The sequence below is a fragment of the Ascaphus truei genome, chromosome 4 (assembly GCF_040206685.1).
Source record: "Ascaphus truei isolate aAscTru1 chromosome 4, aAscTru1.hap1, whole genome shotgun sequence".
Classification (NCBI taxonomy): domain Eukaryota; kingdom Metazoa; phylum Chordata; class Amphibia; order Anura; family Ascaphidae; genus Ascaphus; species Ascaphus truei.
Window position 1 is genome coordinate 399412869 of NC_134486.1, and position 25761 is coordinate 399438629.

The following is a 25761-nucleotide window of genomic DNA, read 5'->3' on the forward strand; positions in this document are numbered from 1 at the left end:
CATCCGTATAATACAAAATTGTGTCCTACAGATGCAGCGGCCGTTATTCGAACACGTCACGCGTTGTATACCTCGGAATACCCATGTCATGGCGCGGGATTGTTTCCAACCTTCCCGCCTTAAGACGCGAGTGCAGAAAATGGCATTTTAGTGTTAAACACCTGAAATTGACACAGTAGCACAGTACCGTACACATTACAATTCATTCATTTCTGCCACGGATCCGAAACAGAATCCATGAAATTCAAACAAAGCAACCGCGATAAGCACGGGTGCCTGGGGCGATTGACGGCGTTAATACCGCGTGGAATACAGCAGCGCACACGAAAACGGCGCCGTGATTTGTTCAAATAACGGCCACTGCATCTGTATGTATGAAGATTTTATGTTAAAAAAATGTTTGTGGTCAAAATGTCATCGCTAAAAAGCAATACAAACTTCAAACATTGCGCCGAAGACTTCATACATTTGATGTATAATTTGATGTTTGAAAGGTATTTTCACGCATTCCTTCATGTTTGAGTACCTGGTTGATACAATTTAAATTAAAACAGAATTATGTGTCTTTTTTTTAAATTTCTAACTACTATTAGTAAATATCAATTATTAGTATAATATTTGTATCATAGGCATACTGTGAAAATCATACATTTTATTAATTATTTTATTAACCTATATAATGAAACAACTGTGCTGAGCCACATACATTTAGGGGATGATGCATACAGATGTAGGAAAACATAAGGTCCAGGGTGACTTTCATTTTTTCGGTGACAGAAGAAGAGACAGTGAGTCTTGATACATCTATAGCAACTTAATCCTACGCTAATACTTTTAGACATCTCTTTGGAGCAGAAGCGGCCAACTCCAGTCCTCAAGGGCCACCAACTGGTCAGGTTTTAAGGATATCCCTGCTTCCGCACAGGTGGCTCAATCAGTTCAGTCAATGTGCTGAAGCAGGGATAGCCTGAAAACCTGACCTGTTGGTGGTGGCTCTTGATGACTGGAGTTGGCCGCTGCTGCTTTCGACTTTACGCCAAGTTGAAATCGGTGGACGATTTTGTGGCGCTCAAAAATATTCATACATATAAAATATACACTTTAAGGCGCTGGCCGCTTCTGCGCATGCGCGGGCCGGCAAGCGCCGATCGACACATGCGCGATCCGGCAACGTGATGTCACATTGCCATAGGAACAGGAGGGCAGCATCAGGTAAGTGCATAAGGGCGCCATTTTTTTTAATCCCCTTCTGTATACGAGGGAAGCATATTTCAGAGAAAGAGAAGGGTTAGAACAAGAGGCCGTGCTCCGAAGCTGCAGGGTGGAGGGTGTCCAGGCTCAGGGGAAATATGATCAAGTACTTCACAGAAAGGGTGGTGGATGCATGGAATAGCTTCCCAACAGAAGTGGTAGGGGCTAATACAGTGAGGGAAATTCAAACATGCTTGGGATAGACATGAAGATATCCTAAATATGAAAGAAAGCCCAGGAACATCTGTGTTTCTCATCAGTGAACGTTACAGTATCGTAGTGGTGGAAACAGGCACTAGCTAGGGTAAGTAACAGAGGAGCGATCATCTGTGCTTAGTAGAAGACAGCAAACTGGCCAACATGTATTAGTTCTTCTCATGGAGATGTGGGAGGAAAATGAGACCTTCCCATCTGCCACTGTTATGGATCAAGATGAGGAAACCGGTGAAGAATGGCTACATAGTTCACATGGGAATCTTCCTGGCAGGAAAGCTGGTGCAGAGGATAGCAGCGTAAAGTAGGTACTGTAGGGGATACAATCCAGTACTTTTTCATGCAGTGTATTAACTGCTATTTGTTTTATGTAATGGTACTCAAACTGCAATCACTCCCAGGACTATTTACTAAGTCTCCGATCAGCAAATCTAGTGCAATTGCAAAAGACCAGCGCGATAATTATCGCAGCTAAGGAATCTCACTGTAAGAAATGGGATTTGTTTCCTTTGATAAATCTGGTGGAGTTCGTTGGCGCCGGTTTAGTTTTGTAGTCGGGAGACTTTGGTAGATAACCCCCCCTTAATTAAGTGATATCATCCATACATAAACTATGCATAACCATTACCATTCCCTGCGCTACCTTCTTTTAAACATGTACAGTACTTAGTGCTGACAATGAACACCACAAGGAAGAGTCATGAAATGTCACAAATCAATCGCAATGAACATATATGTGGACACATTGGAATGGGATATGTGGCCGTACCCAAACTGCCCCGGGCACTCTACCATCACCGCAACTTGTTGCCGGGCACCTTGCCACTTCACATTTGTCCGCGGCCCGATGTCATTTTTAAATGTCCCATGTCACGTGCTGAGACATTGACATGAGCAACGGCCGCACGATATGGGCATCAGGCTCATTGTGATGTTGTGATGGCAGGGAGCACCAGGGGCTGTTTGGTGGCAGCCAACAGACCATGGTCAACCGTGAACACATTGCCTCTACATTTGAATGAAAACTGCACTTACAGCAGATGTACACATCTAGGTTTCTGTCATATAGAAAATGGCAAAAAAAACAATACATTTATCACGTTCCACATGTGAAGCAAACATTACTGTAGCAGGAAGAGAATGACAACTTCAGTACAATACCGGCTTTGCTGTTGCTCTGTTCTCCAGTAGGACCTCTGTAGCATACAGTACATACTACTGTATAAATTAACCATACACTTACACCACAGTGTCTTGGGCATACAAAGCAAGATACAAGTCAATTAGCTATGTATTGTACGACTTAACAATATTAAATTAAATATGAAATATTAATGTTTGTGGACACGGTCAAGTCAACTTTGACACTAAAAATCTCCCATTGCTCAGGTCAAAAATATAATTAACCAGGTACAGTATAAAGAGGTCTATGTATTGAGGCAATTTTGGAGCATGTTCACTCTGCCCGTATGTATAAAAGCATTTTTCTCCATAATGTGCTGTGTCTGCCTTAGCTGGCACGTTGGGAAGTGTCCGGGGGAAGAAATTGGGAGGCGTTACATGATGCACAGATTATTATGAGATGTGTCAGATACTGTGTATCTTTGTACAATTCTGTTTACCTTTTATTTGAAATAAAAAAAAATCCTCCATATCGGAAGTTGCTTAAGTCTAACACGCTACATCAGATGTAAGAAACCGTTACATATACGGCCGCTCCGGTCTCCCCCCAAAAATAGCATTGCGTCTAAACACACTTTCCCCTGCGTTGATACATAGGGGCACAAACATGGAGTAATTCTGGGGCAAATTAATTGCACTATATGGGGCATACAGCATGGATCAAGGCAAAAATGGTGCAATTCTGGGGCAAAGAATATGCACCATATGTATCAAAGGACAAAATTCCATTGAAACAAGTAGGAGTTGTTTCCTTTGCTACATCTGGTGAAGTATTATAGCCCCAGAATTCCTCCACGTTTGCCTCTGAATCCTAAAGTTCTGGATATTAGTTGAATAATTCCGCTAGGATTCAGGTGGAGAAGACCATTGTGCACCATCCTGCAGTATAGCAACGCGAATAGTATTTATTTGTATTTTTAGAAATAAGGCGTTTACCCACATCAGGTTAGAGTTATATAGTGTTTATCACACCAACCAAGTACTGTACGCAGTGCTTTACAGACACAGCCAACATAATACAGATGGGGAGAAGTGAATAATACAGATGTAGTAAGACTTACTGCCCCGTGGGGGGCGCCGCAGACGGGGTTTGCCGCGATTGAGCTGCAGGGGGTCCATGCTTCTGAATAGGACCTCTCACAGCGTTAATATTTCATTGATATGACCGCTGCAGTCACATGACCACACGTGGCAGCGGCACCAAAGACAGTAAGGTTTACTACTCTACATAAATGTAAACAGAGGAGGAACGAAGTCTGTGCCAAACAGCTAACAATCTGAGTATTATACACTGTAATAGTTTAATATAATATATTGGTAATCACACTGTCTTTTCATATGGAAAGTACAAAGTAGACCAACAAGTAATTTGTTGAAGGTAAAGCTAAACCTGCTGTCATTTACAGCAGGTAACAGTACCACAGCAATTTGATAGACAGACGAAGCAGCCGTTGATGCTCCCGCTCGCATGGTGCAGCGGGATTCACACAATGCACCAGCCGGAGCAGATACTGTACCATGGCAATGCATTAGCTGCGCCCAATAAGGGGGTGGGACTACCACTCTATTGCACCCGCAACATGCGCCAGCATGTACAATGAGGCCTGCTACTGTACATCTGCACCATGTCAGTGTAATCTTCTTTAATTCTAATGCACACGCATGAGTGGGTTAATATGCTTGATTATCTGTGGTGCCTGGGCATACTGTACCAGTGTGACCTGTAGGTTCGACCTCTATTTAACAAGACAGGTTGCCACACTGAAATAAGTTGGTATATACATGAAACAATGTGTGTTTCAGAGTGGTAAAAAGAACACAAATGTGCATCAGTTTAATTGATATATAGCCTTTTTGCCCTATTACCATCTCTCTTTCAACAGCAAGCATACATTAATAGGCAAAAGTCTTAAAGCTGGAGGCTGCAATGCCTTTTCCCCATTTACATAATGTACGTACAACTCTTTGCAAAACATAGAAGATCCAGTACCAGTTACTCTTCAAGAGTCAGAGAACCGCGTGGGACAATAAGGGAGATGTATTGATTGAGCAATGGAAGCATTGGGGGGGACATGTAGCAAAATGGGGCAATTTGCTTCCAAACAGAGCAAATATTTACATCAGCGTCAATCTGCTAATCCTGTGCCTTGCATTTGGCGCAGATTCCTTAGGAGCACCTAAATCTGGCGGTTTTATCTGATGCAAAGAGAGAAGAAAACTGCTTCAGTTATAGCCGCAGCTTTTGAGTAATCCCATTATAATACTGTGCTGACTTCCTCCTCCACCAACTCCTCAAAACTGAACAAATGGAGCAAACCGGGGCAAAAAAAGAAAGAAGCAACGTACGTACGAACCTTTGTACATTGAGGCAGAGTGACGGACAAAATAACGCAGTTTGCACCGGTTTTGAAACAATGTTTACGACACTTCATAAATATTTTCTATTGTCTAACAATCCCTCAAGTGTGTGGGTTTGAAGGTCAATTGGATAGCTATTCAAACATTGGAATAAGTAGAAGGACATACAAATGAAACAGTGAATAGGTGGGAAAAAGTGACATTACATCCAGAATGTCTCTCCTTTCAGCTCCCTATTGTGTATCTTCTGTGTGTTGCGCAGTGAACATGCTTGGCTTCAATTTTCAGCATCAGAACATTATGAATGAATGTTCCAAGGCCATGAAGGTGTCTATACTGTCAATAGAGGCCACTGTATTATAGGGGCAAAAACAGTCCGTATGAGAAGACACTTGAGACTGAGCCTCGACTTTTCACTTTCATTGGAAGCTAATGATAACAAAAGAAAAACTTTCTCTATAACACGTTCTCTATGAGATACTCTTTACTATCCTTAATTATATTTTAAAAAAAAGTTTTGAGGAAGGTACAATTATCTTAAGCTCAGCACCTGGTATTGGTAATGAATCTAAAGTTGTATTTGAATGTATTATATTTTAGGCATCAATCATAGGAAGTACTTGGTTCAACCCTGGGAAGAGGCCCCATTCTTACCAGACTTAGAATTCATTAAGGTTCACTAGTGCCAATTTAACCCAACTGCACAGAATCTCCAATTCAAGCCAATGAGAGTTGTTGTGCAGTTGTGCTGAATCTGCACTATCGCACCTTAATGAATCACCCCCCTTACAGTTCTATACATTTCTATAGTCCATTACACTGTCATCCTCATTTGTTTCAACGGAGATAAACTCTTCTCCACTGGGGTAGTTGTCATGACAGAATATTAAATAGAAGCCAATAGTTTTGTGCTGAAACTATATCCTTAGCACATCCATTCTCGACTAACGTAGCAGAACCCTATGACTTGGCATCACACAGTGGACCCTCTTAACAAAACGTGAGCTAGTGACCTTGCCTATACAAAGGAAGGTTGAATAACAGTGTCATAAATATGTACAGCATTTATTGTGTGCATTCTAGTTTGACGAAGAGAAGGAAATCCATGTCCATGCCACTTGGTAGCCGTTGATAAGAACGTTTATTTCAGAACACAATGCAGATTTTATGCAGCATCCCGCATTAACAATGTGGGGCTATGGATTTCATCCCCAGGTCTCATCACTCAACATTTGGGATCTTTCTGGCTGTGTCCTGCTTGCAAGAACAAAATAACGTGACATATGGAGAGAAAATCCATCGGTTCCAGTGCAGACAAAACAACGTTCTAACACTTTCCACGCGAGCTGACCGCACATCAGAGTGCTGTTAGAACTGGCAAAAAAAAGCATTCTTGGGGTTATTTTTTTAACCCTCTTGATGATACTTTCAGCTGATCATTAGCACTTCAATTCTCTCCAATAGAGAAGGGCATGCTATAAAAAATAAAATGTTAATCTTCTTAGTCAGTGTTTGTTTTGTGGGTATCTCCCTTAGCAGATTGCTCCTCATGTCAGTAGACACACAAATCAGGAAACTTCATCTCATACACCGGGATTGAGTGGTTTTGTGACTGGCCGTAGGCAGCGGTGATTGTACCAGATGGGCTGGGAGGTGGTCTGTAACAGAGAATGAATTAACATTAAAGATCTGCATTCTAGTGCAGGGGTGCTCAACTCCAATCCTCAAGACCCCAAAACAGGTCAGGTTTAGAAGATATCGCTGCTTCAGCACAAGTGGCTCAATCAGTCCCGGCTTCAGCAGAGGTAGCTCAATCTGAGCCACCTATGGAGCCACCTGTGCTGAAACTGGGATATCTTGAAGACCTGATCTGTTGGGGGGTGGATGGGGGCTTGAGGACTGGAGTTGAGCCCCCCTGTTCTAGCGCATCAGAAGGACACCTGGTATTTTGTTACTCAGCACAAGCTGTACCATAGCCCGTCACTCACCGTGTGTCTACTCTTTAATGTACTAACATGACGGAACTGGAATATTGAGGTACAGTACGTTGCTAGTTTTACAGTATTCACAAAAACACAATTTACAAAATGAATCAATAAAGACTATTAGGAGAATTACTGGTTGCAACTCCTCTCACTTTCTGCTGAAGAACAATCTGCTGCCGGCACAATCAGAAAGTCTACTCACCGAATGGTCAGTTCGAAGATTTGGTCAAGTTTACTTTGAAGCAACATTGCCTTGAATAAAAAAAATAAAGGGGGAAAGAAAAGGATTAGCACCATTTTCATTAGCAAATTCATGACAAGCAGTGTGAAATACAAAACTGTGTGTGTAACAGTGTGTAACAGGCCTATCCCTGTAAGGCCGCGTTCACACAGGGGGCTTCGCGACGCTGCGTACGCGCATCCACGTGAGCGCGCCTCCGTCTGCTGGGCGATGTGTGATCATCCCCAGCAGACGGAATGACCCGACACAATGCGACTTCGGGGTGGGGTGGTGGGGTGAGTTCGTTCTCTGCCCAGAACTGCCGAGTCTCTGGTCAATTTCAGCAGCCAATCAATGTAAACGTCTGGACATTGATTGGCTGCTGAAATTGACGTCACGCTGTTGCAGCCGGAGATCACAATTTCAAAAGACTCCACCTACTGCAGAAGCGTCGATGCCGTACTTTGCAGCCAATGGTAGTTTCAATACTGAACACTACGATTGTCCGCCAGGAGTCTGTCATGAACGCGCATGTCGTGTAGCGCGCTGTGTGAGCGGGGACTTAAACTGCACAAAATATGCAGTGCAAACAGGAATTAGTTTCTGACACTCACAGCTGCCTCTTGGCAAACTGCTAAGTTTTCACTTGAGAAGGCTTGAGGGTCCAGCCTTAGATACAGCACAACAGAGGATGGAATACTGTAGATGAAAACTTGTTTTCCTCCATAAGCCCAATCGGGTCTATTGTATTAAATGTGAATGAATGCATTGATACTTTCAGAGCTCAGTGCATACTGTACAGCACAGTGTATTTCAGTTTCACTTTGGTTCCTACCCTGGCTCCACAATGGGCAGCAATTTCTTCAAAAGGAGCTTTTTGAAACTTTTCCACCACCTGACGCCTCCGTTCCCGTTCTTGCTCTTCGACCGCCACGCTGTCAACTGTACGAAATAAATAAACAGGGGGAAAGTACACGTGGAACACACATGGTTAAAAAAAATAAGAAACAATGGAGTTATATAATTATTACTGTGAAAATTGGATTTTTGTTTTTGTCCAACGGGATATTAAAATAGTCTAAAATACTCTTTAAAAGACTCTTTTCGGTATGCTGTGAAGTAATTTTCCCCTCGTACAGGAAGCTTTAAGCCCTATTCAAATCAATCCAATCAAATGAAAGCACATTGAATACAAGTCTGTTTGGGTAACGCTTTAAAATGTGATAGTGCATGATACTTATCTGTATTGACCTTTATTTTGACCTTACATTCCAACTCCATATATTAAATATTGAGTACCATTGTTCCCCAGATACTTGAAGAAACCCAGGCATATCGCAGGGTTACCACAAGATTAAAATGGTAATATACTGTATACTACAGTATACCCCAACATACAGTACCACAAAATAAATAACTATTGAGCCTGCTATGTGTGTAATAACTTGTAGTCACATTTACTGATCAGTGACAAAAGAGCGTTTCGATTGAAACACAATTCAAGCCCTTTAATTGTGAGTATTATTTGTGGGTATTATTTGTTGTGCAGTGTATTGTGTAGTGCAGCGTTTTTCAACAGGGGTTCCTAGGAACACTTGGGTGTAGTACGGTATGTTACATTTACGGGAGTTATGATTTTTTTACTTTGTAGTTATTTTTCTCCTAGATTTAATCAATGTACTGTATTTATAGTAACAATGATGCAAAACCAAATCATTTCAGGGCCGTGCAAACGTCTAGCAGCTGTTTCCACCATGGAATAAGTTTAGAATCAAGTTGTGTTACATTTTAGTGGACCAACAAGAGAGTTCTTCCGAGATGTAATAGTGTATTGTACAGGTGCAGGATCTTCTTTATGCGTGCTGGGTATCTTGACAACAGACCTTGCACCTGTACCGTGTCACTCCTCATTTCTGGATGCATGCCATTGTTTCCTGAGAAGATGTAGGCCAACTCACATTACCGAGAACCATGGGAATACAAGCATAATCCCGCAGTTCCATAGAATGTGAAAGCCATGGGCCATCAAAGCCTCGGCATTCCAAGCTATCGGCTGCTTGAGGCTGGAGACAACTCCCTCACCATTTTTGGTCTCTAAGACACAGATCTATTAGCCAGAAAGGTTTATGGCGTCTGACCCCTGAGATAGATTTTGCCACAGAGAAAGTCAGAGATTAGCGATGGTATCCAAAGATGCTAAATTGGATGTATCCCATTAAACTGAAGAGTTACAAAATAAATATACAGTACTGCATAGTACGTAACTACTTTCAAAATCCCTCATTCGTTTGTAGGGCAAAGTTGGGGTGGTACTGTACATTATATTGATGCTCAGAGACATGTTCAAAATGACTCAACGACTTGCCTACAAAATGGCTTTGATAAGTAGGCCTCATTGTAACAAAATACAGTATACGCAGCATCAGCTGATATTGATGCACTTACCAATGGCTTTCTTTAAAGTTTCAAACGTGATCTCTTCCGCAGGTGCCCTCTGGGAATAGGAAAAAAACAGATTTATAACATGCAATATAGACAAAACTCCTTGACATACAGAGGTCATTTCGCTTAAAAAAAATGAAAAATGTTAAATCGCCATCCTGTGATCAGAAAGGCATCACGTGCTACATGTCATTTTATGCAAAATATTTCACCTACACTCAAAAATACATACTAATACATATATCATTTAATATAGGTTACCGAAGGTTAATTGTGCAACTACAAATTAAGTTACTTATAAGATTATCCACAAATATGTTTTCCATTTTTGTGCAATAACTTCTGTTCTATGCGTTTATTATACTTTCAGATGATTTGTTTAAGTTGCCGTAATAATCGTTGGATTGTTCGAAGCAGAGGGTCCCGCTGAGTTATTTCCTACTGTCAGATTTATACATACTAATAAATGCAATATCACTGTGTGACGTATACGTCAAATACTCGTGGTAATCACAATTCTATAAGTAAGTGATAGAATGTATATATACCTCCTCTTTTTCAGGACTGTTTCGTGATTCCACTTCAACCTGTAGAGAAATTGTTTCACCTATGCTTTTCCTCTTTGACAATCGATCTTCATCTTCAAAACAGAAAGACATCACAACATATAACGCTAGTGACCACTGAAACAGCAACTACCTACACACCAACATGGTTTAATGCAATGCAGATGCAGCGGCCGTTATTCGAACATTTCACGGAGCCGTTTTCGTGTGCTCTGCTGTATTCCACACGGCATTCTCGCCGCCAATCACACCAGGCACACCTGTGGTTGATTTGTTTGAATTTCATGGGTTCTGATTTCTTTGGGTGCAATTCTTTGCGTATCCGTGGCAGAAATGAATGAATTGTAATGTGTACAGTACTGTGCTACTGTGTCAATTTGCAGGTGTTTAAAAACCAGAACACTAAAAATGCCATTTTCTGCACTCGAGATAAAAACACGAGACAACATGCGTGGAGACATAGTATACGGTTCGGCACACCAAACCCACCTTAGCAAACTTGACACCCTCTACAATTCAATACGCCGTTTTGTTCTCCAATGCAATTACAACACACATCACTGCGCAATGCTCAAAGAACTAGATTGGTCATCACTTGAGTCTAGGCGCAAAGTTCACCTTTCCTGTCTTGCCTTCAAATTCTTTCTGGGCAAGCTACCCGTCTACCTGAACAAGCTCCTCATCCCTACCACATGCAGCACTTATCACCTGAGATCAGACTCCAAAAGACTGTTCATGGTCCCAAGGCTCAAGAAAGTATCCGTCCGTTCCTCCTTCTCTTACCGTGCACCCCAAAACTGGAACAACCTACCGGAGACTCTCACATCCACCACCAGTTTAAGTTCTTTCAAAACCAAAGATGTCTCACATTTTAATGTGGTCTGTAACTGTTGCATATGCCCATAATTTATAGTATCTTAACTGTGCATGCAATGTCTTGTATATAATGTATACCCTGTTCACTTATGTAACTGTATTTGTAACCATGTATTATTTGTAATTTAACTCTATGCCCTGGACATACGTGAAAACGAGAGGTAACTCTCAATGTATTACTTCCTGGTAAAACATGCTATAAATAAAAAAAAATTAAGGCGGTAAGGTTGGAAGAAATCACGCGCCATGACATGGGTATTCCGAGGTATGCAACGCGTGAAATGTTCGAATAACGGTCGCCGCATCTGTATTTCCTGATACGGAAATGCATACAGTGTAAGGCCGCGCTTATAGTGCTGGCGACGGCGACCGATGACGTCACCTGTCGCCGTTGCCACCCACGATAGTTGTAATTTGGTTTTTAGCGACGGTCGCCAATGACGTCACCAAAGGGGGCGGGCCGCGGTCTCTGATTGGTTTAGAGACAGTCACATGTGGAGAATGCCTCTAAAAAAATAAAATAGACTTGGCTACCAATTTTTTTTGCCGCGACATGGCCCCATCGCGCTTACTATAAGCGCTGGCGACGGACTCAATGTATTTGTTTTCGAGCTACGTAACGTCGCCATCGCCGTCGCAAGGCACTATAAGCGCAGCCTAAGAGGTGTTAGAAGTTTTACTAGAACAATGCCATTAACATACTAATCACCACAGGTTCCCGTTAGAAAGCATTGCTGTTCTTGGACCACATTTTGCACCAGTACTGATGCTGGGAGACGTTGATGCCTATCCCCCTGAGTGCTTCTCTTACAATAGCTCGCTTGATATCTGGGGATGGTGAATGTTACTATGCCTGACATTTTGTCTCATTGAATTGGCTATGGCTAACAAGCTTCAATCTGTCTCACTGAAGCAGGTTTCTTTATGATCTTCAATTTTACATCATCAAAGCAGCAATTCATGTGCTTTTTTAAATTTATTTATTTTTAACAAGGTTTTGTCTCAGGGGGTCCCCGGAGCTGAAACTATTGATTTCGTCTCCAGTGACCCCCTGCTTCCCGAGATACAGAGACCTCCAAAGGGGCGCCGGTGTCTGGCAAAGTTTAAAGCTCCCGCGTCACGCGGGCCAATAGGAAGCTGGACACGATGACGTCACAGCCTCCCATGGACCAGCAGCATGCGGGAGCTTTGAAACTACTGTACCATTGTGTCATCCCTACTAGCCGAGCGGAGCGGCTAACGAAACCCCCTATGGAGGTAAGTATCTCCGGAAGCAGGGAGTCCACGGAGCTGAAATGAATGGGGTTCAGCTCAGGACACCCCCTGATTTAATGCTATGTTTAAAAAAAAAAAAACACATGCTTGTATTGCCTCTTTAAAGATGCCACTGAAGTTTCAGACTGCAACGGTATCTATCTTGCAACTCCCTAGCATTCCTTCCACTGGCAAAAAAGAAATAAGAGAAGCAGAACGCATCTGATACCAGGCGGTCAAGATTGGAAGTTGGATGATGAACAGAGTGCAATTCCAGCAGAAGGGTCAACTGAACATGATTTAGAGATTGCCTTTATGCTCACGAATGCATTTTTTTTTTTGCTCTTTGTTACATTTGGGCTAAATTATGACACCGGGAGCTGGAGGTGCATGCACACTACCAGATAACATCATTGTATCTATGCGTATACTCTTATTTCACTTACTATTTGTGTATACATGCAGTATACTTTAGTATGTTATCACAATAGACTTCTTAATGACGCAAGCTATATTGGTCCATGGGATTGGGTGTTTGTGTAACCTGTTCCCAACGCTGGGGATTCAGAGAAAGCTTACCTGTTAGCTGAGGCACATACGGTGTGCTCAGTCTGTCCGAATTGTAACCGCTCCCTCCCAGTACTTCACTGATTGTACTCTGCAGGAACAGCAGCTCTGTTTCTAAGTGGTCCACATTGTTTGATAACCTGTACAAAAAAGTCAACTAAGTTTACATGAACAAAGCAAAATCAATAAAAGGGAAATATGAATAAAATAAAAATCTAGCAGAAACTTTGCAGATAACAGACCAGAACTTAAAAAAAAAATACTTGTTTAATGTATTTTGCAATGACGTTATATTGTATTGTATATTGTGTTTATGTTTATTATTAGCCCTATTAGCCACCTTTGGCTAGTAGGGCTAATGGCCAGTACTGTAGAGGGGTGGTTAGGTTTGTTGAGGGTGAAGCAGAGGGGGTGGGTTATGGAGTTAGGTGCCACGGGGAAAAAGGTTAAGCCCCCCCCCACCCACAGTGGGGTTACAGGGGTGGTTAACCATTTGTATACCATAGCGGTTGTACCAATATGACATACAATGGGTGGTAGGGTATTTCTATGAAACCCTTGGCTACCTTAGTGACCATGAAGGCATGCGCAATGTATGCCTTCTATGGCTCCCAGGGGGTTCATTCATTTTGTTTCATTAGGTACGCAGATGCCAGGTATATACTACATATATACTGTCTTCCTTAGCATATGGCTAACGTGAGCCAGCATTACTGGCAGCAATCACCGGGGGGTGTCTTATCCCGATGTTAGCTGGCTAATGAGGCGTTAGGTAAATGCAAACGAGGGGTCTAACGCATGTTGTTTTTGGATACATTTACCTTTTGCGATTGTCGTTAAATTCAGGGAACCGAAGTCCGTTTACTATTTAGGTAACGTGGCGTTCATTTGCCCCGACTAAACGGAGCTTTGTGGATCGACCCCTTTTTTATTGACTTCTGCACACTTGTTTATGCAAATATATACAAATACAGAGCAGCAGCCGCACAGAATATGCACATTGTGGGCCTGGTTCGCTAAATTAGAGACAATTCTTCTTGTATACGCGCACTAATAAAGTAACCAACAGGAATTTAGTCTATTCGAAAACTTCATTTGTACCAGGAATAAGATTTAGGCCCAAATTACTAAGCAGTGCTATTCCACAAGACAGCGGTTATCTCGCGGGGAACCCCTAAACACTGTGCTCAGTTGGTGAGCCACCCCTAAAACTGGACCGGGGCAAGAAAAACAAAGAACAGAAAGTCACAGGAGACAGACAGACGGTCAGAGGGGGCAGGGAGTCAGGAATCAGAGGGAGCAGGGGAATAACAGGAGTCAGAAAGGGTGCAGGGGAGTCAGAGAGGAGTCAGAGAGGGCACAGGGGAGTCAGAGAGGGCGCAGGGAAGTGAGAGTGGGTGCAGGGGAGTCAGAGAGGGTGCAGTTGAGTTATGCTCAACTTTCTATTCAGTATACTTATGCTTCAATACACTGAGAGACCTTGCTTTTTCCTTTTATTCTATTATTGATGCTGTTTTTAAATGTTTTGTGTTTACACGAGGATAACACATTTATGCACACTTAGAATAATTCATTTTTTTTCTGTTGAATCATGTTAAGCACACGGTAATTTTGGTTGCCTAGCAATGGTCACACCTGGGTGTCTGGCGCCATTTTCCCAGGACCCCCCACCCTCCTCCTGAGTGCTCTGCCGACAGGAACCTCCCACCCAGGAGAGCACCCACAGACTCTTTTAACAACTGCAAACCAAAACCGGAAGTGACACGTTGCCCACCGGAAGTGACACGCTGCCCACCAAAAGTGACATCGCCGAGCCCGCGATCGACGCAAGCAAGGAGGCTACCAGCTGGGGAGGGTTCCCTGGAATATCGGCGTCGCTGCGGGGACGGAGGCGGCGAGAGGTTATACTCACGATGTCCATTACCTTGTGATATTTGCCTTTTATTGCCGTGCTTATTGTAAGTGCGATTCTTATTTACTTTTACAATAAACTTACTGTTACTTACTGATCTGCGCTATGGATGCACTTTATCTCCTGCACTGAGGTACTGTACATCTCTCCTGAGAAACTACACCAGTCACGATTGAGCCAGTTTTGGAATTGCGCTTTTATTTCCTACACATTGCGAGTAGGCATTTTATATGAGCCAAGACTCACTTATAATCTCTGACCACAAACATAAGCATTTAGATATTAGTTTTTGTTGATTTTCTCCCATGCTCCTCCCTGGATTGTGAGAAGAATTGCAGTTTTTTGGGGACCAGTGAAGGCAGGCTCTACCAGAGGGTTTTGAGCAGGGAGTTGCAACTTTATTTAATTTAATTGTTCACCTTGCATTATAGCACTTATTGTTGATCACTTTATTGTTAGTGACCACTCTTTGTGGGAGCGCCTTAATTATCACTTCTGTGTGTTATTTCTAATCATGCAGTAAATTTGATAAGATTTATTCTCAAGTCCCTTGGAGTGCGGGATTATTGTTTTAGAATTTGTGGGATAGTCTCCTAACACAGGTGTATATACTAATGCTGCAAGAGAACTCAAACATGCTCAGAATAGACATAAATCTATCCAAAATACAAAATAAAGGCAAGATCCAATAGGGTTCCAGGTTTTACGGCAGATAGGAAAACGGGAATATATGGTGGTTCTGCCATAAAATGCTGTTTTTTTCTATGTCTAAATCATATACTGAACACTGCAGGGTGAGCCAGGAATGCAGCCATTTCCAGTATACTGCAAATGTCTAAATAATATATAATGTGGAGGAACACTGACACAATACAGGGATAAAACCATTAGAGAAAGAAGCAAAGGAAATCCCTGCTCTGAAGAGTTTAAAATCTAAGTGGCACAGTGGGAGAAAAAAAGTATAGTGGGAGTTACTTTAAGTGCATTTGAAACAGTAGTACTGTGGATAAGTGGGATGATTGAAAGGGTGATGAGTCACTGTTTATCAGGCTCTTCAAAAGTACTGTGCTAGTCAAAACATACAGTAAATACTCACATGGAAAATTGTTACTTTAAAAAAGAAAAATACAGTGTTTCTATAGTTCGTTTGAACAGAGATCCGCCAACGGTGGTCCGTGGGTCCAGGGGATCCGCGCAGAGCAACTGAGAACTCCTAAACAAAAATATGTTTACTACCGTATTTAATTTATCTTGGCATTTCAAAATAATCGGCATATATTTATTTTATCACCCCCAATATGGAAACGGCTCGTGTATCAAAACGTTGTAGGAAAAAAGATAATGAGACAACCCGTCTCAAACTAGTGTTACACAGCCCGCAGCAACAGGTGGATATATGAAATCCAGGTATATGCAGTGAGCTTAATAGTACAATGCAGGAACTAGATCATAACCATTTACAGGCATACCCCGCACTAACGTACGCAATGGGACCGGAGCATGTATGTAAAGTGAAAATGTACTTAAAGTGAAGCACTACCTTTTTCCCACTTATTGATGCAATCGTCATATACGTGCGTAACTGATGTAAATAACGCATTTGTAACAGTCTCTATAGTCTCCCCGCTTGCTCACAGCTTCGGTACAGGTAGGGAGCAGGTATTGCTGTTTAGGACGTGCGGACAGGCGCATGCGCGAGCTGCCGTTTGCCTATTGGGCGATATGTCCTTACTCGCGAGTATACTTAAAGTGAGTGTCCTTAAACCGGGGTATGCCTGTATAGTGCTTTAGTGAGCGTCATATTGGATAACCAGATGATGTCATGAACAAAACCCCTTTGACGACAAGATAAGTCTCTTAGCAATCCGGTCGGGGAAAAATCATTATAACACAGATGAGGGTGAAGGAGCTTGCATGAGCGGCGGGTGAATAAATGGATCCCAATCAAGAGCGGACCCTCCCCACTTCACTCGCTCCTAAGGCGAAAATTGTAGATAGCCCCCTCTGTGTGTAGCTGCAATACGATGATAGCAATGTAGAAAAACATGATTACTCACAGCACATACAGTAGGGAAGATCAAAAGTCCCAGAAGAATGCGGGCATCTCTGCGTTGGTATAGAAGCAAGTAGTAATCCTGAGCAGCCAGGCAGTCAGGTAGAGAAGAGCACAGGTCAAAAGAACAGACACAGTGTAAGATGCCAAAGAGTCTTTGATAAAGCGCCTAAACAGAGCGAAACGCGTAAAAGGATCACTCCTGCTCATCTGTTCGTGTTGTGTATGATTTCCTTACAAGAATAAATCCTACGTTTTATTGGCATCTTACACTGGTTCCCGTTTTTTGAGCTGTGCTCTTCTCTACCTGGCTGCTCGGGAAAACTACTTGCATCAAAACGTTGTATACTGCGTGCAAACAGTAATGTCATGCTCAGATACAAAACCATACGTGCATTATTCAATGCACTGTGTGTGGTTTGTATGGGACGCTGATGGTATGAGAATTTAGTGCTTTTCAAAGAAAAATTAACAATTGTTGGAGTTGTCCACGTGCAGAAATGGATTTGCGGTTGAAAGCGGGAAAGGTGAAAAAGAATTCTAATGATCGAACAAGTGGTGGTGAAATCGACGAAGAGTTAAAAAACGATGATGTGACTATCCGTTTATCAGGAACCCGTATGAATACCGGTAATGAACAAAACACAACAAAACGTCGTAAAACGGTAAGAGAATACGACCCGAGTTACATTCATTTAAGCTTCAGGTGAACCGGTGAACAAAATGAACCAAGGCCGGAATGTGTGGTTACGCTACGCAGTGCTCGCTAACGAAATTTGATTCTTCACTACGGCGGTGCATCGTATCTTCCTCCGGTGGGAGGAGTTCCTGCTGGCTAACGAGAGCTGGAAACCTGTAAATCTCTGCGTAATTCACAGAGAAATCATCCTGCTACAAAGACAGGGCTCCGGGATCATTTAAATGCAAACTGAATGAGTTAAAACAAGGGAAAGTAACGTTGTTTCCTCATCCACCAGTATCCGAAAAGGCGCTGGAAGCTTCATACCGTACAAGTCTTCGTATCGCCAAAGCAGGGAAGGCTCACGCTATTGGGGAAGAACCTATTCTGCCAGCAGCTAAAGAACTTGCGTTTATAATGTGTAGAGAGAAGATAGCATATGATGTGTGAAAGACATTCTTATAAAACGTGTGAACAACAGCAGGCATTTTGTATTGCAATTAGACGAGATGACTGATATTGCTCACATGGCAAATCTTCTGACATACATCAGGTAAGAATGGGAAGGGACTGTACTTGAAGATATTTAGTTTTTTCATTCAATGAAAACAAGAACAACCGCCAAACAACTTTTCCAGTTATTGTGAAGGAACACAGTATTGCATTGGACTATGTACTGACGGTGAACGAGCAATGACAGGAAGGCATTGTGGGTTAATGGTTCGAACCCGTGAAGTAGCTCCTAATACCAGGCGGGTGCACTGTAGCATTCGCCGAGAAGCACTGGCGCCCAGGAACAAAGCCATTGGAAATGAAGAATTTTTGGGACTCTGCGGTGAAAACTGTTAATTTCACAAAATCTAGACACACGAATTCAAGAATGTTTAGTGTACTGTGTAATGAAATGGGGAGTGCTCGTGTACAACGTCTTCATACAGAAGTGTAGTGGTTGTCAAGAGGTAAAGTACTTACTCGTTTGTTTGAGCTACGTTCTTATTTCGAAGCAACAGTTTGAAGATTACTTTCCAGTAGAAGCTGAACCACTATTTGAGCTGCCCTCTGATTTTTCTAGTAAGGCACAGGAGTGCTTGTTTGAGCTATCATGCGACTAATCATTACAGTTTGTATTTAAAATCACATTCCCAAATTGAGTTTTGGGTTCAAAGAACCGAAAAATACCCAGAACTTGCAGACAAAGCAGTATCTTTTCTTTTGCCATTTGCTACTACCTACGTATGTGAGTCCGGATTTCCGTTCTTTATCGTCCTGAAGGCCAAAATCAGAAGCAGGATGATTATAACATAACACCCGACACCCCTGAACTTTGCTCAAAACAACAGCACGCCCATCTCATTAAAAATATTATATTGCATTTTTTAGTTAATAAAAACATTATTTAAATATTATCCATAAAGAACAAATTGTTTTTTCTTCAATGTTTTTTTTTTTAATGCTAAATAAATTATGAATAAAGCCTACTGTATTCAAATTTTAATTGTATGCATTTATATTTAAGTTTATTTTTTATTTATTACACGGCTATCCAAAGCATTGCACTTTATAATAGTTAAACAAAATACAGAAAGGTTATTAAGTGGTCCATCGAGAACCTCAGAAGTTTGCAAGTGGTCAACAAGAAAAAGTTGGCGAACCTCTGCCTTAGAACATGGCAATCTTATCTTTACATGACAATGCATTGCATCAAGTGCTGTAAACTGTATAATCACAATTAACCTCACCCCAATATTCACTATAGGACTGAACAGTGGAGTCCAAATGGGTTTCAGGATAAAAAAAAGTTGAGTAAAGTATAGTAGTGATCTAACGTAGGGTCTTTGTAATCTTAGACCCGTATATACTGTACTGCAATTGACGCCCTGGGTAGATCCACAAAGCTCCGTTAAATCAGGGCAAACAGCCATCACGTTACCTATTTAGTTAAAACAACCGCTGTTAGAGCCCCCGTTTGTATATGGCTAATGGGGCATTAGCCAACTAACGTCTGGATAAGATATCCCGGCACTAGGGTCGCATTAGGCATATGCTAAGGAATATGAATATGCCAGATATATATTGCGATGCGATATATACCTGGTATCTGCCTTCCCAATACAAAAATATGAATGAAATCCTTGGAAGCCATAGTGGCCATAACAGCATACACTATGCATGACTTCAATGTCACCAAGTAGCTACTGCGGTTAATACTGTATAAATAGCCGAACTACTCTACAACCCATTGTATGTCATAGATGTACATCAGTCTGTGGCAAATAAGGCGTTAACCACGCCCCTCCCTGTGGCGACCTAATCTCCCTTCCTGAGGCACCTACCGCCATAACTTACCCCACCCCTCTACAGCACTGGCTACTGTATTAGCCTTACTAGCCAAAAGTGGCTAATAGGGATAGAGGCCATCAACACAATATACTGTACAAGAACATCCCAGGCAATAACAAAAAATTAAAAATACAATTACACGTGTGTGTGTGTGTGTGTGTGTGTGTGTGTGTGTGTGTGTGTGTGTGTGTGTGTGTGTGTGTGTGTGTATATATATATATACATATACCCTTGATCCCTTGCGCATTATCTAAAGTCATACCTAGGCTCTTCCATAAATACGTCCTCTGGAAGTAAATAGGGGGCCTCCTTTCTCATTTCTATGACCTGCAGTAGGAAAAAGAGAAAAATAAGTGGTCAGTAACACTTTATAGTAATTATACTCTCATACCTCTACTTATACTAAGAAGAACATGTCATACAGGTTATAAAATAATCTATTCATTCAAATTTCCTGGCTGCAAAGTTGAGGCAACACCAGTGTATGAAAAAACCCTGCTCCGGATGTATCAAAAGAAAAAAATATATTGCTTTTTAATCTGATTCCTTTTCTTTGGTAAATCTGATGCTTTTTTTTTTAAATTTGATTTGATTAAATGATTTATACAGTATTTGTGGCATGAAAACAAAACCGGATATATAGTATTGTTTTTGAACATTAAAAACAATAAAGGAACAATAGAGTTTTAAACATAAAAAGTAGTGATATTCCATGCATCAAGTAAAAAAATGCCCCCTTGTCTAACCTTTTTTGCTCCTTCCACTCCTTACTCCAAGACTCTTCTCGGTGTCCTCACTCCCCCTAAGCAAGGCTCTCCCCCCCTCCCATTTCATACATTTAATGTTGACTGAAAACTTAATTTTTCAAGGAAGCCTACGTTATGTGACATTTCCCTGATATCTGCATGCTTCTTCGTCCTTCCTCTACCATAACCCCCACTGTCTGTTACCAAGACAAAGTCTCCCAGCTCCTCACTTTACGGACAATACCCTTTTTAGTCACACACCAATCTCTTTCTCCCATTGTGCCTTATGTGTCCACTCCACCTTCCTCTTAGATTGTTAGTTACTTAGAGCATGTTCTCCCTTCCCAACAGTGCATGTGTATGTTAATGTTGTTATTTTATTGTTGTTGCATTTACACCCCCATTGTAATATTCAAGAGAATTGAGGTATGTTGCCAGGTCACAAATAAAGGAGAATAATTATTTGACCATTGCCTGTGCAACCATCCCTCTTCATCCATTGCTTCCAGCATAAAACATCTAAAAAGAACAGGTGCCGTATCTAACCTCGTGAATGTGCTGGCAGAAGGCTGGCACGGTGGTGAGCTGGCTGATCAAGTTCAAGTAGGCAGCACAGAGAGCATACATGGCACAGCGATTATACACAGGGAGGTTATCTTCGTTGTTGAGAGCCAGTTCCTGTAAATACATCGTATTAATAGCACAACAGAGCAATTAGGTCTCTAAATGTAAATAATTGCTTTGCATTCCATTTGCAAAATACAGCTTCTTGGTCCATTTCCCACATTCCAGCCACTTGGTGAATGTTGTGTGTAAATACTTGACTGTTAAAGGTTATGTGCATTAAACCAGAGCAACTGTAAAAATGCGAGCAATGTGGGGAAAATAGGACCTACAGGCTAATAACCCTCATTTGTTATAAGCTTTTCTTAAATGAACAGTACAGTACCATATAGCCAGATCCAAAACAACTTTCAACCAAATGCTGCCTTCTACTCTTCATTGTGAAATGTTCCAGTCGCTTTTTATTTTGGAAATAGGGGGCAACTTGATCAAGTGCCTGTAGTGGTTAGTGCAGTCGATCCAGCGTTATCTCCCACTGACTTGAATGAGAGTTAACGCCAGATCAGGTGCGCTAATCTGTTGATGAATCTGCACCAAGAACTGCAGAAAGTGTTTACAAAATATGCAAGGCAAACTAATGTGCTAACCATGACAGTCTAGTTGAATAATTATACTTAAAGTACAGTACAGGCATACCCCGGCTTAAGGACACTCACTTTAAGTACACTCGCGAGTACAGTAAGTACATGTCGCCCAGTACACAAACGGCAGCTCACGCATGCGCCTGTCAGCACGTCCTGAACAGCAATACCAGCTTCCTACCTGTACCGAAGCTGTGCGCAAGGGAGACTATAGAGCATGTTACAAATGCTTTATTTACATCAGTTATGCACGTATATGACGATTGCAGCACAGTACATGCATCGATAAGTGGTGGAAAAGGTAGTGCTTTACTTTAAGTACATTTTCGCTTTACAAACATGCTCCGGTCCCATTGCGTACGTTAATGCGGGGTATGCCTGTATGTAGCCAGGAGTATTGGCCTGCTTAAGCTTTGTGCGAATTATCATCTTTTAAGACTTCAAATTGTGGCAGAACTTCACAGAACTTATTGTGATGTTACAAAGCCCGCTTCGTCGGGTTTATAACCTATTTGAAAGATACACAATTTACATAGTGTAGTGTTAGGGTCAGAAACACTGTATGAAATTTGCCACAAAGTGTCCGTATACATAAAATACACAATACAGAAAATATAGGTAATAAATAGAGATTCCACTGTTTTTGCCTTATCCCTAGAAATAAAAACACTAACCATACTGCAGAAAAAAATACAATTTCTGACAGTAGTAACCAATGAATAAATAGCTTGTGTAATTCTAATCATCTATGTTAACAAATGTCATTGGGGCATTACATTGAGACCTCTTACTGGAATACCCTGGTAGCCAAATACGGCTCCCCAGAGCTAAGAGTAGAGAAGTGCATCTCTGGAGGACCCCCATTTAGAGGCTCAAGAAGCTTAGCATGCTACAGTTCCATAACATTTCCCATTCCTACCTGCACTGCTAACACCAGGCGGATAAGGTCAACCACAACTTCTTCATTCGCCAACTCAATACTTATCATCATTAGCAAACCATAAAGAGCCTCGTAATGCGTCTGCATGTTACTCGGTTCATTACAGCTCAGGTAGATGTGTCGGTAAAGTTGCTGAGAATGCTAAGACCAAAAAAAAAAACATAGAGCAAGGCATTATGGGAAATAACACAGAATGGCCGATTTAAATAGTCACTTCAGCATTGAAGGGCAAACATTGATGTAAAAATAGGACAACCGATGGAAAAAAGGAAACACAAAATAATTAAATTATTGTACAAGAACACACTAATGACCCACCCAAAAAATACTCTTAAATTGTTGGTAATAAAGAGGTTTTCACATCCAGATGATATAAAAATAAAAATAAGAGAGAAAACACAATAGTGTTATTCTGTATGTATTCAATATAGATAGAGATGGTATAATGCACTCACATTAGGTAAGGAAAAACAGGCATCTCGGTTAATCAGTTTAACCAAACTGTAGTAAGGAAACGTCAGGAGTCAGGATACTTCTTATATGGTCTCTGACGGCAGGATATTTCCAATTTCTCCCAGGCTTACAGGCAGCAGGATATTATGCGGATATAGAGAAATAAACACACATAGTGTAATACTGTATATATAGATATAATTTCTATAACCATATAGTGCATCAACTCACATTGTGTGTATAAGTAATACGCCTCTAGGTTGTTAAAGTAACCAACTTTTGATGTCGTCTGGAATCACAGGGAAAATTCCAGGCAAGAAGAGGAAAAGGATGCAGGAAAAGGTAGAACAAACTTTATATAAATAAAAAGCACTTACAGAGCTGAAAACATAAAATTAACCCACGGTAGTCCAAAACATGTAACCCCACTCTCCGTAAAACCGAGTGCTGGCCATGCACCCAGGAATACCACACTGAGGGGGTACAGAGCTTCAGACAGCTCCTCAAAGTCTGTAGATAGTCAGCAGCTGGCTCTAGAAGATTGCCTCAACGCGTTTCGTCTGAAAGGCAATCTTCTAGAGCCAACTGCTGACTATCTACAGACTTTGAGGAGCTGTCTGAAGCTCTGTACCCCCTCAGTGTGGTATTGCTGGGTGCATGGCCAGCACTATGTTTTACTGATAGTGGGGTTACATGTTTTGGACTACCTTGGGTTAATTTTATGTTTTCAGCTCTGTAAGTGCTTTTTATTTATATAAAGTTTGTTCTACCTTTTCCTGCATCCTTTTCCTCTTTTTGCCTGGGATTTTCCCTGTGATTCCAGACGACGTCAAAAGTTGGTTACTTTAACAACCTAAAGGCATATTACTTATACACACAATGTGAGTTGATACACTATATGGTTATAGAAATTATATCTATATATACAGTATTACACTATGTGTGTTTATTTCTCTATATCTGCATAATATCCTGCTGCCTGTGAGCCTGGGAGAAATTGGGAATATCCTGCCGTCAGAGACCATATAAGAAGTATCCTGACTCCTGACGTTTCCCTACTACAGTTTGGTTAAACTGATTAACCGAGATGCCTGTTTTTCCTTACTAAATGTGAGTGCATTATACCATATCTATCTATATTGAATACATACAGAGTTACACTATTTTGTTTTCTCTCTTATTTTTATATCATCTGGATGTGAGTGCGCATTGGATCCTCCTATTCTACGCCATCTCTAGTGGTCGAAGAACCCACTTATCCCCCTCTGCTGCACCCACCAGTTTCTGCCTACATCTTTAAATTGGGACTATAAGTATCCTATTTATATTCACAGTATTTCCTTACGCTTGTTTTCTTGTTTTTATTCAATAAAGAGGTTTTGTATTCAAACTAGGAAAATAGGGAGGCGCATGCGCGACGACTAACGGAATGGAAGCCTGATTCCAGAGCCCCGAATTCCCTGGCACATTAAAGTATTAAAAACAGCCTAAAATCAACAGCAGATCTATCACTGGAGCCATATACTAACATTGGAGAAGATCAGGATGTCAACCCGAACAAAAACACGAAGAACCTCGCCGAATCTTACGGACTACTTCCAGAGTAAGGACCGCGTGAGAGCGGGTGGACCCGTGGCCCCAGCCTCAGGCAGGGGGTCTGATTCTGAGCGGGAGATGGAGGAACGGAGGGCTGGGAGAGATCGAGACCTGGTCAATAGAAGTGACCTCAAGGCATTTGTAGGCGAAATCAAGTCCATCTTTCAGTCTGAGATGGCTGAATTGCGGAAAGATATCAATAGCATAGGCAATAGAACAGACGAATTAGAGAAGAGACTGGATGCCACGATAAAAACCCTACACAAAACAGAGAAATCATCTGAAGTCCCTAGTGTCGGACCTAACTGAACGGCAGGAGGACTCAGAAAATAGAGACCGAAGGAATAATATTGTCAGGGGGGTTTCAGAGGCCATTTCAGATGAAGAGGACAAAATGGCTGACTAACACAATGCCTGACAAATCTGAGGCAGAACTTAAGCTTGATCGTTGCAACAGAGCCCTGCGCACCAGACCCCAAACTGAAGACCCCCCCGCCCCCCGAGACATTATAATGCGCTTTCAATATTTCAAAGTGAAGGATGCGTTATGCCAAATTACAAGGAACACACCATCAATTCGAATTGAGGGAATTAAACTCCAGATTTTCCAGGACCTATCCCCGGTCACACTAAAGAGAAGGAGGAAAAGGCTGCAACTTATAACAAAAATCTTTCATGACAAGGGGATCCGGACAGGTGGATTTTCCTGTTCGGATTAAAGGTGGAAAAGCTATCTCTATGAAAGACCTAGACGAGGGAGAAGCCTTTCTTGACAAACTGGGCCTAAAAATGGATTCCACTCACCACGATTCAGAAGAGGGGTCTGCTCCTGACACAGCATGGAAGGAAGTGAGGAGCACTGCATGTGGGAGGAAGGATAGAGAGGCTAATCGATACCAATTGAGACCAATTAAGCTCTTAAA

The 25761-nt window shown here is 41.7% G+C and overlaps 1 protein-coding gene across 3 annotated transcripts in view; it reads right to left on the bottom strand.

Annotated features, from left to right (window-relative positions):
• Positions 1-588: 588 nt before the first annotated feature.
• EFR3B (EFR3 homolog B) overlaps positions 589-25761 on the bottom strand; it is a 219797-nt gene continuing 194624 nt past the window's right edge. For all 3 annotated transcript variants that reach the window (XM_075598625.1, XM_075598627.1, XM_075598626.1), the window contains 9 exons: positions 22769-22930; positions 21191-21322; positions 20161-20225; positions 12927-13054; positions 10200-10291; positions 9655-9703; positions 8045-8151; positions 7192-7241; positions 589-6662 (listed from right to left, as the gene is read on the bottom strand). In XM_075598625.1, coding sequence (XP_075454740.1) covers positions 6557-6662; positions 7192-7241; positions 8045-8151; positions 9655-9703; positions 10200-10291; positions 12927-13054; positions 20161-20225; positions 21191-21322; positions 22769-22930 — 891 coding nt within the window. In that variant the 3' untranslated portion in view covers positions 589-6556. The remainder of the gene's footprint in view (positions 6663-7191; positions 7242-8044; positions 8152-9654; positions 9704-10199; positions 10292-12926; positions 13055-20160; positions 20226-21190; positions 21323-22768; positions 22931-25761) is intronic.